General features: G+C 37.7%; 1 protein-coding gene and 1 non-coding gene across 3 annotated transcripts in view; both read right to left on the bottom strand.

The window, feature by feature from the left end:
* LOC101398544 (protein mono-ADP-ribosyltransferase PARP15-like) overlaps nucleotides 1-15,016 on the bottom strand; it is a 48,437-nt gene that overhangs the window by 32,951 nt on the left and 470 nt on the right. Inside the window, exon 1 of one of the 2 annotated variants that reach the window (XM_087439701.1) lies at nucleotides 7,400-7,624. The exons of the other annotated variant lie outside the window; for it this stretch is intronic. Coding sequence (XP_087295827.1) covers nucleotides 7,400-7,456 — 57 coding nt within the window. The 5' untranslated portion in view covers nucleotides 7,457-7,624. Of the gene's footprint in view, nucleotides 1-7,399; nucleotides 7,625-15,016 lie in introns of those variants that run through there. 2 annotated transcript variants of the gene reach the window in all.
* Nucleotides 3,743-3,849, bottom strand: LOC147915134 (U6 spliceosomal RNA). Its single transcript, XR_015554553.1, has one exon. It is a non-coding gene; the product is annotated as a U6 spliceosomal RNA (small nuclear RNA).

The raw sequence follows: 15,016 nt of genomic DNA, 5'->3' as shown, positions 1-15,016 counted from the left end.
CCTTCCAGAAGAATCCCCACATTCTCTGTCAAATTGTGTTGTTTTTCCTTTCAGTGTTTTAGTTTGTGTCTAACTGTGTTACAATTCTTTTCACATCATCCAAACAATCTATTACTATGACCATCTCCTTGAATGGATCAGACTTAGCCAAAATCCTGTCATCCCCTATGCCGATTTTTATGTCCTCCCATACCGCTGGCTTCACATTCAATTTGGTGACCTGATCTCCAGACATGATATGGGAGAATTTTTTAGGACCGTCTTCTTGCCAGGTCTTGATGACATTGATCTTTGTTCTTCCTTGAGTGAGTTAGGTGGCCGCAGACCTGAGTGTTACCTGCAGCCCCTTACAGCTGACTTGGGGCCGTGTTACCTCACAGTGACACCTTCCCCTCTCATAATTTATCATTCCAATTAGGTGATGCTTCACTGCAAGATCTTTCATATGAGAGGATTCAGGACCACCAGGAATGGTGCTGGCAACTTTCTCAGGGGCTTCTCCTTTCCATACAAGGCTGTGCCCAAAGACACATAATATGGGAAACAGAGAGATGGGCCTTTCATTAAGACAAGCTTTTTGGCCAAGTAGGTGTCCACCACTAAAAAATAAGAAATGAAAGGGAGATATCATTTAGACAAAATCTTTGGCACAAAAAGAAATCCCGATACTGAGACTCTGAAATACAGAGTCTATATTTAGGTACAGTGGTACCTAAAATGGTACCACTGTCAAGCAGCTCAATGAAAGATGTGACGTTCATGAATGCAATGGAGCTAATCCCCATCTAACGGAATAGATATATTCCATTCTTCTTTACATTGCAATGAAGTTTTGTAAAATTAATCTGATTTTCCCATTGACATCCATTATAATATTGGAGAGGCTATTTTTCTTGCTAAAACAATCCAGCCCTTAGAGATTCAATAAATACAAGCAATAATGCATGAGCAATTCAAAATAACCTATTAGAAGAATAGCCAATACCATTATTATATAAAAAGGAATAGCCACAGTAGTCAAAAATATTAAATACAAGTGTGTGCTGTAATCAAAAGAAGTCATAAAATTAGGTCAGATTCCCTAGAAGCAGAGCCTGAGAGGGGATTCATGTGCAAGTGAGTTATTAAAGTTGCGCCCTCAGGAGAAACCTGCAGGAGGTGAGATGAAGATAGAGAACGTGGTTTTAGGTTAAGCCTGGCTTCTGCCTGACCCTGCAAGGAGCCCTGGGGTAGATAAATTGCATCACAGTGTTGTCCCAACCCTGAGGCAAGGGAGCCGGGCTCTTGTGCCTTCATACCAGTTAGTTACTGTCTATGGGCCATCCTGGTTGGGAGATGAATGTGAGCTGCCAGGAACCTCCAGGCTCCAGACCTTCAGTCTCCCAAAGGCAACCCTCTGGAGAAGGTTGTAAATGTGAGTCTTCAACAGCAATACATACAGCGGTTGGATCAGGAGTGCACCTAATAAATACAAGAGACCCCAGGGCATCTGGGAAAGGCACCAAAGGAAAGGGAGAGCACTAACGGCAGTGCAAAGAAAAACTGCACAGGTTTGGGAGAAAGAGAATGTGGCTTAGCAACTGTCGTGTAAAAGCACCTAAGGGGTTTTGGTTGGCAGTCAGCTCAGTATAAAGCAACAGTGATGTAGCTGTGTTCAAGGAAAAAAAGGTCATCAACGCTGACGAGGATGTGGAGCAGCAGGAGCTCTCACTCCTTGCTGGTGGGAATGCAGAATGGTACAGCCACTTCGGAAGACAGTTTGGCGGTTTCTCACAGAACTAGATATGCTCTTACCATAGGACCCAGCATGTGTGCTCCTTGGTATTTACCCAAATGAACTGAAAGCTTATGTCCACATACAACCTGCACATGAATGTTAATAGCAGCAATCTAGCTTTATTCATAATTGTCAATTTGGAAGCAACCAAGATGTCCTTCAATAGGTGGATGGGTAAATAAACTGTGGTACTTTCATAAAATAGAATATTATTCAGAGATACAAAGAAATGAGCTATCAAGCCATGAAAAGACATGCAGGAAACTTAAATACATATTGCTAAGCAAAGGAGTCAGTCTGAAAGGCAACATATTGTGTGCTTCCAGCTCTGAGATGCTGGAAAAGGCAAAACTATGGAGACAGAAGAAAGATCAGTGGTTGTCAGGGGTTTGGAAGAGGGAGGGAGGGATGAACAGCTGGAGCACAGGGGATTTTTAGGGCACTGAAATTATTCTGCATGAAACTAATTGTGGACACATGACACAGTGCATCTGTCAAAACCCACAGAACCATACAACAAAGAGTGAATTCTAGTGTAATAGACCTTAGTTAATAATAATGTATGAGTATTTTTCACCAATTGTAACAAATGTACCACACTAATGCAAGATGTTAATACTAGGGAAAACTGTTTTCAGGGCAGGGTACAAATGAGAATTCCCTTGACTTTCTGCTCAATTTTTCTGTAAACCTACAACTGCTTTAAAAATAAAGACCTGGGGCTAGCCAGGGGGCATAGCGGTTAAGTTTGTGCCCTCCGCTGCAGCGGCCCGGGGTTCGCAGGTTCAGATCCTGGGCACAGACTTATGCACCACTTGTCAAGCCATGCTGTGGCAGGCGTCCCACGAGTAAAGTAGTGGAAGATGGGCACAGATGTTAGCCCAGGGCCAGTCTTCCTCAGCAAAAAGGGGAGGATTGGCAATACATGTTAGCTTAAGGCTAATCTTCCTCACCAAAAAAGAAAAAAAGAAAATCCATTCATTAAAAACAGGTAACAATGAGATTTGGGGCTATTATTATAGAAACATAGTAACACAAGTGTGTTTGATGAATAATAACCCTATTCTACTTTTCACTGGTCAAAACAGGGAATGCCTATGGTATTTTGTTTAGTTCAAGCTGCCAAACTTTGCAAAAAGATTATGAAAACTAGACATGTTCAGAAGAGGGAAACTGATGTTGTGAAAGGACTCAAAACCATGTCACATGAGGATATAGAAAAGGAACTGGGTATATTTAACTTGTGGAAGTAGAGACAATGGGTGGGGTGGGACGCAGGAGGAGGACATAAGAGTTGCCCTTAAATATCTAAAGGGCTATCTTGTGTGTGTGTGTGTGTGTGTGTGTGTGTGTGTGTGTGTGTGTGTGTGTTCCAATAAAATTTTATTTACAAAAACAGATGAGGGGCTGGACTTGGCCCAAGGCTAAAGGTTTTCTGACCCCTGTTCCTGATCAGTCAATGCCTGTGGGACAGATATCCGGTTCGGTTGGGGCAAGTTTGATCTTTGTATTAGTATTATTTAACTATAAATCTCCTACAGAGCTGGCTCAGTTTTTCCAAGCTAAAAATCGCTTTTATCTTCAGATTTTGTTCTAGATGTGATCATCATCAATCTGGTGATAGGTGGCGATCCAAAACATGAGCTGGTGTTGTTAAACCAGCAGAGGCAACTTTGGTTTCACTGAGGCCCAGATCTGTCTGCTTAACTGAATGTCGACAGGCCTTTTGTTGTTCCTTTGGATCTTGACCACTGCATGCCATTTTTGTAACTCCTTCATTATTTTTTCACTCTCCAATTTTTTGTCTTCTTTTTTTATTGGGGTATAATTGACAAATAACACTATATCAGTTTCAGGTGTACAACATAATGATTCAATATTTGTATATATTGTGAAGTGATCACCACAATAAGTTTAGATAACATCTATCACCACACATAGTTACAAAATTTTTTTTCTTGTGATAAAAATATGGAATGCTTCACAAATGTGCATGTCGTCCTTGCACAGAGGCCATGCTAATCTTCCCTGCGTCGTTCCAATTTTAGTATATGTGCTGCCCAAGGAAGCACTGAAGGGCTATCTTATGAAGGATTTATTTCTACACCTCTAAAAGGAAGAACAAGGACTAACAGGTACAACTACAGTAAAACGTATTTGAGCTTAATATAATGCTAAATTTTTTTAAATAATTAGAACTGTCCTAAGGTGGAATGGGTCAATGAGACAGTGAGTTCCCAGGCAAGCTGAAGATGGACCATCACTTAGTGTCTGATTTTACTTCTGAGGTAATTGTTTTGCCTTTTTTTGGGGGGGGGGGCGGCATATTTTTCTTAATTGAATTCACTAGCCTATTTTCAAATACATTTTACGCAGTAGAAATAGTTTATTCCAGTACTCTTATGTCAGCCGTGATAACAATATCAAAATGAGGGACATTGAACTATTTAAACATCATTTAATAATGGCACTTTACCCATGTATCTGCTGAGACATATAGCTATCTAAAGCACAATTCACATCTATTATTTCTCATCAAATTAGTGAATTGTTTCCCATTTTTTCCTAATTTGATAATTGTAACAGCTTTATTTATTGAATACCTTTATGTGTCAGATATTTTACAAATATTATCCCATTTAATTTAATCTTGACAAAGACCCTGTGAGATAGGTTTTATCTTCACTTTTTAAATGAAGAAACAGAGAATCAGAAAGTAACTTTGCCATTGTTATCCAGCTAGTATATTCCAGAAGATTTTGAATATATACCTTTAAGACTATAAAGGTCAGTGGTGCTCTAGAATTTCTATATAGAGGGCTTAGGTGTGACAATCCAGCTAGAAGGAGTGGGTGATGAAGGGAGCTTGTCTTGAAGCTATATTTTCTTCACTGTGTAAGATGGTGCCCAATGATCCTTACCTCCTGGTAACCATGCCTTTGTATAGTCTCCTTCCAGATTGTATCAAGGTTGGTCTGTGTGACCAACAGAAGATGGCAGAAGTTATGCTATGTCACCTCTGAGGCTGGGTTACAAAAGGCACTGCAGTTTCCCTCCCTTCCCCTCCTCAGATAACTCACCTGGGGAAAGTCAGCTGCCATGTTATGAACAGCCCTGTGGAGGGGCCCTCATAGCAAGGAACTGAGGTCTCTGGCAGCAGCCATGTGAGTGAGCTTAGAAGCAGACTCTCCAGTCCCTGTCAAGCCTTCTGATGACGCAGCCTCAACCAACACCTTGAGAGCAACCTCATGAGAGATCCTGAGCCAGAATCACCCAGCTAAGCTGCTCCCAAATTCCTGACCCACAAGACTGTACGATAACAAATGTTTGTTATGTAAAGCCACTAAGTTGTGGGGTAATTTGGTGTGCAGCAACAGAAAACTACTACAGATTGTATACTTCTTTGAGATGACTTGAAGAGGTAGGCTGATGGAGATAGTGGGGATAAGAATAAAACCCCTAGCCCCTAATCCTTTCTGGAAAAGTCATCGCTGAAAGGCAACCTCTAACCACTATGTCAGGGATATGAATTTTAAGACTCTTTAAAAAACATTTATAAATATACATATACATGTTGGAATAGAATAGAAAATAGAGTGCATCAGTTCCTTCATGAGAAACACATATGTTGCAACAAAATTTTTTTCCTCAAATTGCAACAAACACTTTCATTTTCATATAAGGTATGGGGTGGGATATAATATAAATATATTTTTATGGTGCATGGTGTTTAAAAAAAAAGGTTTACAAAATGCTGCACTGTTCTTTATATCACTCTGCCTCTCTGATTGGTTTCATTAGTTCACTAATTGCTGGAGTGCAGACTGAGGCTCTGAGCCGACCCAACTTGCACATGTTATCTCCAGAAACATTGAATGTGCTTAAACACTAACCACTTACCAGTGTATAACCATGACAATCTGTTTAAAAAAAAAAAAAAAAGGCTCTCCAGATGTCAACAGCAGCATTAAGGGCTAGGTGACAAGTATGTGGGAGAGATGGGGCCTTCAACTTCTGCAAGTTTGGGAGGTTGGTATTAGTCCTAAGAATTATACAGTTTTAAATGTAGAAGCCTGCTAAGTGAGGGATATCAGTCCTAAACGTTTGTCTTCTCACAAAGTACCAATTAAAAATGTCCAGTGCTATCAATTCATTGCTATGTTAAGAATCAGATATTATTTCAATCTAGTACTAAGACTATTACCTTGTTAAACCACTACTGAAAGTTAAACTCCTTTTCTTTCTAGATAGCCTCTCAATTTTTGGCTTTCCTGACTGACTGGTTTCCATTGAAGCTACATGAGGAAGAGCCTAATATCTGCTTCTCTCCTGCTGACTTCACTCATTCTCCCCTCTAGTCTTCTATCTGCACCTATAATTTCACGGATACTGTTTGGTTTCACCACCTCTTCTTAAGGATTTTGGGAGAGGATGTGCAGGTGAAGTATGACCATTAAAAAATGACATTTATTTGGTCATATTATCCAAAATATAGACTACTTTGTGGCATAAATCCTCAGGACATTGTCACTGTCTTTAAAATTGCTTATTCAATTTTCTAAATTCCTAATATGCACTTTGAGAAATGATCAGATTCTGAATACCTCTTGAAGGTAGAGTGAACAGGATTTCCTAAAGGACTGGATATAGGATATGAGAGAAAGACAGGAGTCCAGATGACTCCCAGGTTTTGGCCTGAGCAACCAGGAGGATGGGGTTGCTATCAACTGAGATGGGAAAGCCTGCGGATAATGCGGGTTGGTGGAGTGTGGTGACGAGGACGGGGAATTGTGTTTTGGACATGTTATGTTTGTGTCATATGCTTTTAGACAACCAAGTGAAGAAGTCTACTAGGCAGTGAGTATAGACATTGGAGTTCATGAGAGACTCTTGACTGGGGATAGACTTGGGAGTCATGGGTACCCAGACAGTATTTAAAGTCATTAGATCTCCAAGGAACTGAGTGCAGACAAAGAGGAGAAAAGAACTGAGTCCTACATTAAGAATTGAGGGAAACAAGGTGAATGAGGAAAGAAGAAGGAGAATGAACAGTCACTGGTGAGGTAGGAAAAGAACCCAAAGCACAGGATCCTAGCAGCAAGTGAAGAAAGTGCATCCAGGAGGAGGGAGCGATCAGGTGAGTCCAATGGTGCTAAGAGATCAAGTAAAATGAGGAGTGAAAAGTGGTTATTGAATTTAGCAACATGGAGGTCATTGGCGACCTTGACAAGAGTAGTTTTTGTGGAATGGTGGGGGTAAAAGTCTGTCTGGAATAGATTTAAGAGAGAATGAGAGGAGAGGAAATGGAGATGAATAATAACAAACTCGACTGAGAAATTTTTGTTGCAGAGGGAAGGAAAGAAATGAAGCAGTAGCTACAGGGAAATTGGGGGTCAAAGGAAGTTTTTTGTTGTTTTGTTACTGCTAAAAAAGGAATTCTTTGAGCTAGATCTCCACAGAGACCTGTTCAAAGCCTTGAGTTAATTCACAGCATATCCCAGTGAGAATGTGGTGGCTTTGATGGATTTTCTAATCACCTGTGTGGCCCCTAATCTAACGTCACTCATGCATGAAATGGTTAATAATAACCTTAAACAGCAAGAAAGAAGAGAAATTAATCACCTTTGTAGTCAGAAAACTCAACTGGGGCTGAACTCTCCTCCGGGAAATATTGGACATTGGTTACTCCTTCTCCTCCATTTTGAGGGTTTCCAAAGACAATTGTTATGTAATTACTATCAATATGAGGTGGCAGATTTTCAACCCTAATGGTTCTTGTCAGTTCCAGAAGTCTTGGAAAAATCTGAAATTGCTGGACTCTGTGGTGTCTGTCACAAACATTAACAAATGTCCTGACATCTACAAATAAAAACCAGTTTATCGGTACTGTAACTTCATTTCATACGAGAAGAAAACAGATTTTAAAAAGTAATTGGATTTAGAGGCTATAACTAAGAATTAAAAATTAGATGCTAAATTTCTACATAAAGTTATATTTCAGTGTCAACTTCTACCTCTCCCACATTGCCTACCCTGAATGCACAGCTGTCTTCAACAGTGACCTCCATTTGAGATCATTTGGGGAACATGGATCAACAGTTACCTCTCCAAATGAAATCAAATATGTGCAGCCACTTTGTAAGCTGATAATGGTCACAATGATTGTAATACAATATTGTTTCCTAAATCTAATTTCACTTCGTTAACCCCACTAACTTCACCATATCCTGGTTTCCATTTGGACATGTCATTATCATAAAAATAAAGTTCTATAACTATTAAAGCTTACTGGAAATTTGAGGGCACATACACAGTGGTTAAGAAAATACACTCAGAAGTCAGGATGTCTAATTTGGAATTCTGACTCAAATACTTACTAGCTGTGTGACTGTGAGCAAGTCATTTAATCCTCTCTAAGCCCTGATTTCTCCAACTGTAAAATGGAGATGATAGTAGTACCTATGTCATGGTGCTATATGTTATGAGATAAAGTAAGTAAAACCTCAGCACAGTACTTGACATAGAGCAAGCACTTGATAAATGTTAGCTATTAGTAGTACGAGGAGTAATAATACATATATTCCCTCACAAATCTCTTACTGGGAGTTAGAAAGAGCACAACTTTTAAAGAAAACCCATTGAGGGATGCCTGGAATCTCAAAGTAGGATACAACCACAATTTGCAAATGAAGGGTTAAAAGCTATTGTCTGTCTTACCAATATTTTGAGAAACATGATGACAGCAACTTTAATATTGGGTATCACTTCCACCCCGAAGTCACCACTGGCTTCTGACAGGCCACTAATCGACTCCACAAGCAAGGATAGCACATTCTCAGTCATAGCGTCTTGGATATTGCAAAATGCAACCAAAAAGGAGGCTTATGAAGAGTTTTTTGAAAATTCATCTATTTCATCCACTTCCATCTCATCCATTTCACCCACTCTTCTGAAAAGTATTACTTTTATACTGGGGTCTTCCGACTTAGCAATTTTTAGGGAGACAGAAACACTTGAGATGTTAGTTTTTATATCTGATTTGAGATTGAAAGGTTTTGGCCATTATATTACTTTCTGATGTTCTAAATACTTTGGAAGAAAATAGATTTCACTCATTGCCTTAATAAAAAAGAAAATAGTAATTCTTTGGCTAAACGATTATGTAAAGTTAATTATTATACTTTGTAAAGTCAGATTTACTCACCAAATCACAGGAAAAAAAAGCAACAAACATGACATGAAATGAGGGGCCTCATCCACTGACATAAATTAATAGAGCTACAATTGTGTGTCGGGGGTGGTATATGGGAACTCTGTGTCCTTTGTTCGGTTGTGCTGTGAACCTAAAACTACTCTAAAAAATAAAGTCTATTAAAAAAATGGGTAATTATAAATATAAAACTTTAATAATTATAAAACTAAATAGTTCTAAATTAAGAATAGATAATATGACAAGAAGTACAATAGAAATTCCAGAAATAAGCCTTAATCTATCAAAAAGTTTAATATATGAAGTTAAGGGGACTAAGGGACTGGAAACACGAATCATAATTTAATAAATATTCTTGGGAAAGTTGGTCTTCACTATGAAGAAAATTAGATATCAATTCATACCTCATAATTAACACCTAACCACAACAGCATTAACCCCTGATGGGTTAGAAATGTTAACTTTAAATACTCGAAACGTGGTAGAATAAAAGTTCTATATTTATTTAACTAATTGTACTAAGGTGAAAATTTTTCAACTAATGAAGCAAAATAGAAGATCTACAGGTAGCAATTTAAATGGATTCACATAAAATACTAAAACAATAATAAAAATAAAAAGATATCTACAACATAGCAGATACTCAAGAAATGTAGTTTGATAAATTAATACAATAGAACACAGGGCCCTCTCCTCAGCCAGGGCAGTAAATTGTCTAAAGTTCCAGAAAAGGAAAAGGAGATGGCAAGTTATTGCTTCCATGTAACTAATCAAAATAGTCTTCCATCAGACGATTCATGAAAAGTTGAATTCAGCATGCCAAAGGGAGCTTTAGAACTATCAATGTTTAATGCACTAGAATATGAGTTACATGAAAATCAAGCAAATCAAGGATAGGCCAAAGTTAGAAAATCTATTAATATAATTCACCATATTAATAGGTCTGAGAAAAACAATATGAGTATCTCCATAGATGCTGAAAATGCAATGGACAAAATTAACACACATTCCTAACAAAATCTCTTGAAAAAATAGAAATGGACGCATATTCCCTTAAAATAGTAAAATATATATACGTCAATCCTAAAGTCAGCATCTTACTTAGGGAAACCCTGCAGGCATTCCCATCAAGGTCAGGAACAAGACAAGTATGGTGGCTACCTACAATACTATTTAACATTGTTCTGAAGGTACTAACTAATGCAATTAGATTTGACCAAAAATAAGAGCATAGAATAGAAAAAGATGAAATACAACTATCTTCATCTGAAGGTGACATGATGTCTATTTGGAAAACCCTAAATTAAATGATAAAAATCAAACATTAAAAACATTCAGCTGGTAGCAAGACATAAAATGAGCACGTGAAGATCAATAGCTCTAGGACTTTCGATTAGGCCAATACGGAGTAACAGATTTACTATCCCACCTTAAACAATTTAAAAACTGGATAAAAGATATGAGGCAATGGTTTTTCAGATGTTTGGAAACAGGAAACATGGCAGTGATCAAATGAAGTGAGCCCTACAATTGCTCCCTTCCAGGCTTACCACACAGAGAGAGGTTCCAAGCCACAGTGCAGGAAAAGAAACCCAAAAGAAGCCTGGTAGCCTCACTGAATTGAGGAGACAGACTTGGGACTCTGAGGAGGCTAAAATGACTAGAAATTGTAAGTCAGAATATTGGAGAGGAGAGAGATGCACAAGGAGCTCCAGAGGTCTACAGAGGATCTCCCTGAAATCTTTAGCTCCAAAAGGGCTAGAAAGAGTGCCTGCTCTCAACAGCCACAGTAGAAAATCTCACAATTCTTATGGCATAGGGTAAAGTATTCAGAAGTGTTTTGCCTCAGTAATGGAAAAATTAGCCATAGATTAAAAGCTACTCTACTCCTGGCTAACAAAGCTTAAAAGTAAGCCTCAAAAGGATCTAACTGTTTTCAAATAACTTAACTGTGACCCAGTCAAAATCTCAAAAATATTTTTTAAGGTACAAGAATGTCCAGGACTCAATAAGGCACAATTCGTATGTTTGGCATCCAATCAAAAATTACCAGGCATGCAAAGAAGCAGCAATATATGATGCATAATACAGAGAAAAATAAATAAATTTAAACTAACCCAGAAATGATGCAGATGATAGAATTAGTAGACAAGGATATTAAAACAATTAGTATAACAATATTGCATACTATCAGGAAGGTAGAGGAAAACAAGAGTGTATTAGCAGACACAATATAAAGGAAAACCAAATCAAACTTCTAGAGAGGAAAAATACAATGTTTGAGGTGAAAAATACACTGAATGGGATTAAAAAGATACTTATATACTGTAGAAAGAAAAGATTAATTGACTTTAAGACATAGCAATAGTAACTATACAAAATGAAAGACAGAGAGAAAAAAGACTGAAAAAATAATGAGCAGAGAATCAGCGAGCTGTGGGAGAACTTCAAGTGAGTAAGTTCACTACTCACTTGTTCAAGTGATTCAAGTTCAAGTAATTCATTATACATGAATGAAAGAGTGAGAGAGGGGGATAGAAGAAAATATTTGAAGAAGTAATGGCTAAAACTTTTTTCAAATTTGATGAAAACTGTATTCCCACAGATCCAAGATGCACAATGAACTCCAAGCACAATAGACACGAAGAATACTACACCTGGACACACCATAAGTTGCTTAAAACCAGTGATAAAGAAAAAATCTTAAGAATAGTCAGAGAAAAAAGAGTTATACACAGAAGGACAAAGATAAGAATGACAGCAGACATCTTGTCAGAAATAATGCAAGCCAGAAGACAGTAGAGAAATATCTTTAACTGTCAACTTAGAAAACATCTTTCAAAAATAAATGTAAAATAAAAACCTTTTCAGACATACAAAAGCTGAAAAAACTCATCACCAGAAAACCTGCACTATAAGAAATGTTAAATGAAGTTTTTCAGAAGGAAAATGATGCCAGATGAAAATAGTGAATATATGAGTAAACCTAAAATAATGTTTTCCTTATTTTTAAAATCTCTTTTAATCACAAAATAATTAAAGTAAAATAAATAAAAGCACCAATAAATAAAAGCCAAAACAACCTTGACAAAGAAAAACAAAGCTGGAGGCCTTACACTTCCTTATTTAAAAACATATTACAAAGCTACAGTAATCAAAACAATATGGTACTGGCATAAAGACAGACATATAGACTAATGGAACGAAAGAAAAAGCTTCATGCCATTGAATTTGGCAATGATTTATTGCATATGACACCAAAAGCATATGCAACAAAAACAAGAATAGACAAGTAGGACTAGACTACATAAACTTTAAAACTTCTGATTAGCAAGGAAACAATAGAGTAAAAGGGCAACCTACAGAATGTGAGAAAATATTTTCGAATCATATATCCGATAACAGGTTAAAATTCAGAATATATAAAGAACTCCTACAACTCAACAACAGCAACAAAAACAAAACAACCTGATTAAAATATGAGCAAAGGACTTGTATAGACATTTCTGCAAAGATACTCAAACAGCCAATAAGCAGATGAAAAGATGATCAACATCTCTAATCAGTAGGGAAATGCAAATCAAAACCACACTGAGATATCACTAAACATGCACTAGGATGGAAGGAAAGAAGGAAGGAAGGAAGGAAGGAAGAAAGGAAGAAAGGAAGGAAGGATGGAAGGAAGGAAGGAACAAAGAAAGAAAGGAAGGAAGGAAAGTAGGCAGAAAAGAAAGAATGAAGGAAAGAACGAAAGAAAGAAAATAACAACTGTTGGTGAAGACGTGGAGAAATTGAAACCCTTGTTTCCTGTTGGTGGGAATGTAAAATGACGCAGCTGCTACAAAAAAACAATATTGCAGTTACTCAAAAAATGAAAAATAGGATTACCATATGACCCATCAATCCCACTTCTGGGCATATATCCAAAAGAATTGAAAGCAGCACCTTGAAGAGATATTTGTACACCTATGTACCTTGCAACATTATTCACAGTAGCCATAAGATAGAAGGAACCCAAGTGTCCACTGATGGGTAAACGGATAAAGAAAATGTGGTATATACACACAATGGAATATTATTCAGCCTTAAAAAGGAAGGAAATTCTGATACATGCTACAACATGGCTGAACCTTGAAGACATTAAGCTAAGTGAAGTAAGCCAGTCACAAAAAGACAACTACTGTTTCAGTTTTGTGAGATGAAAAGTTCTGGAGATTGGCCGCACAACAATGTGAATATACATAACACAACTAAACTATACACTTAAAAATCGTTAAGATGGTAAAATTTGTTATGTGTATTTTATCACAATTTTTAAAAATTAAAAAGAAAAAGAAAGAAGGCTGGTAGATTTCAGTGCAAGCATTACCAGAGATAAAATGTCATTTCTGGGCCGGCCCGGTGGCTTAGCGGTTAAGTGCGGGCGCTCCAATACTGACGGCCGGGGTTCGGATCCCGGGCGCGCACCGACGCACCACTTCTCCGGCCATGCTGAGGCCGCGTCCCACATACAGCAACTAGAAGGATGTGCAGCTATGACATACAACTATCTACTGGGGCTTTGGGTGGGGGGGGAAGGAGGAGGATTGGCAATAGATGTTAGCTCAGAGCCAGTCTTCCTCAGCAAAAAGAGGAGGATTAGCATGGATGTTAGCTCAGGGCTGATCTTCCTCACAAGAAAGAAAGAGAGAGAGAGAGGAGAGAGAGAGGAGAGAGAGAGGGAGGGAGGGAGGGAGAGAGAGCGAGAGCGAAAGGAAGGAAGGAAGCAAGGAAGCAAGGAAGCAAGGAAGGAAGAAAATTAAAAAAAAAAAAAAAAAGAAAAACCAGAAGGATATAAAGACTCAAACAACACTATCAACAACTTGACCTAAGTGACACTGATAGAATACTCCATGCAAAAACAACAGAACAGCAGACCAAAATCTGCCTGGTGTTGGCCAGGGGCTCACCTTGAGTGAAGAGGTTGATCACAAAGGGACTGGTGGGAATTTAGGGGGTTGATGAAACTCTTTTATATTGTTGTATCTTATGGTTGTTACACAGTTGTATACATTTGTCAAAACTCACAGAACTATACACTAAGAAGTTTGGATTTGCTGTATGTACATTATACTTTAATTTTAAAAATGAAAGGAAAAGTCAACAGCATTCATATACACAGATAATTAGAAGATTTAGTGAATAAGAAAACCTCACTTACAACAGCAAGAAAAAAGACAAAATATTTAGAAACAAACTTAACAAGAAATGTTCTATGTAAGAAAACTATAAACACTCCTTAAAGACACAAAAGTAGACTTGAACAAATGAAACGGCATCCTTTGTTCTTGGTTAGAACATCTCAACATCATCTCAAGACGTCAGCTCTCTGTAATTTAATTTATAAGTTTAATGCAATCCCAATAAAAATCCCAATGAGCTTTTTTTGACACGCATCATAAATCAGAAGTCAATCCCAGAGTTCATAAGGAAAGATAAGCACACAGGAATGGCTAGGAAAACACTGAGAAGGAAGAGCTTTGTCGGGGGACTAGCCCTGACTTGAAAACAAATGACAAAGTCCCTCTAAAACAGATGAACAAACAGGTCAATGGAATAGAACAGAAGTTCCAGAAATAGCCAAACTACATATAAAAATCTAGTATTTGACAAATGTGGTATCTCAAGTTACTAGGGCAGTGATAATCCTAATAAATGGTGTTGGGATTTATTAAGTATTACAGAGATAAAAACGTGGATACCCATTTGGAAAAAAAGATAGAATTAGACCCATTCCTCAGACTGAACACAAGAATAAACTCCAAATGTATCAGAGACCTAAATGTTAAAAATAAAGCATTACCAAAAAAAGCATGGGTGACTATAACCTAGGTGGAGGGGAAAACTTTTAAAACATAAATAGAAGTCCAGATGCAATAAAATAAAAGATTGGTAAATTTTACTACATAAAAATAAAAAACGTTTGCATGGGGGAAAAAAAGCCACCATAAGCAAACTCCAAAGACAAATAACAAACCGAAAGGAAATAT

This window comes from Ceratotherium simum, chromosome 15, assembly GCF_057802395.1.
Source record: "Ceratotherium simum simum isolate JZ-2026a chromosome 15, ASM5780239v1, whole genome shotgun sequence".
NCBI lineage: Eukaryota > Metazoa > Chordata > Mammalia > Perissodactyla > Rhinocerotidae > Ceratotherium > Ceratotherium simum.
The sequence above is the reverse complement of the archived record's forward strand: the minus strand, read 5'-3'. Positions and strand labels throughout refer to the sequence as shown.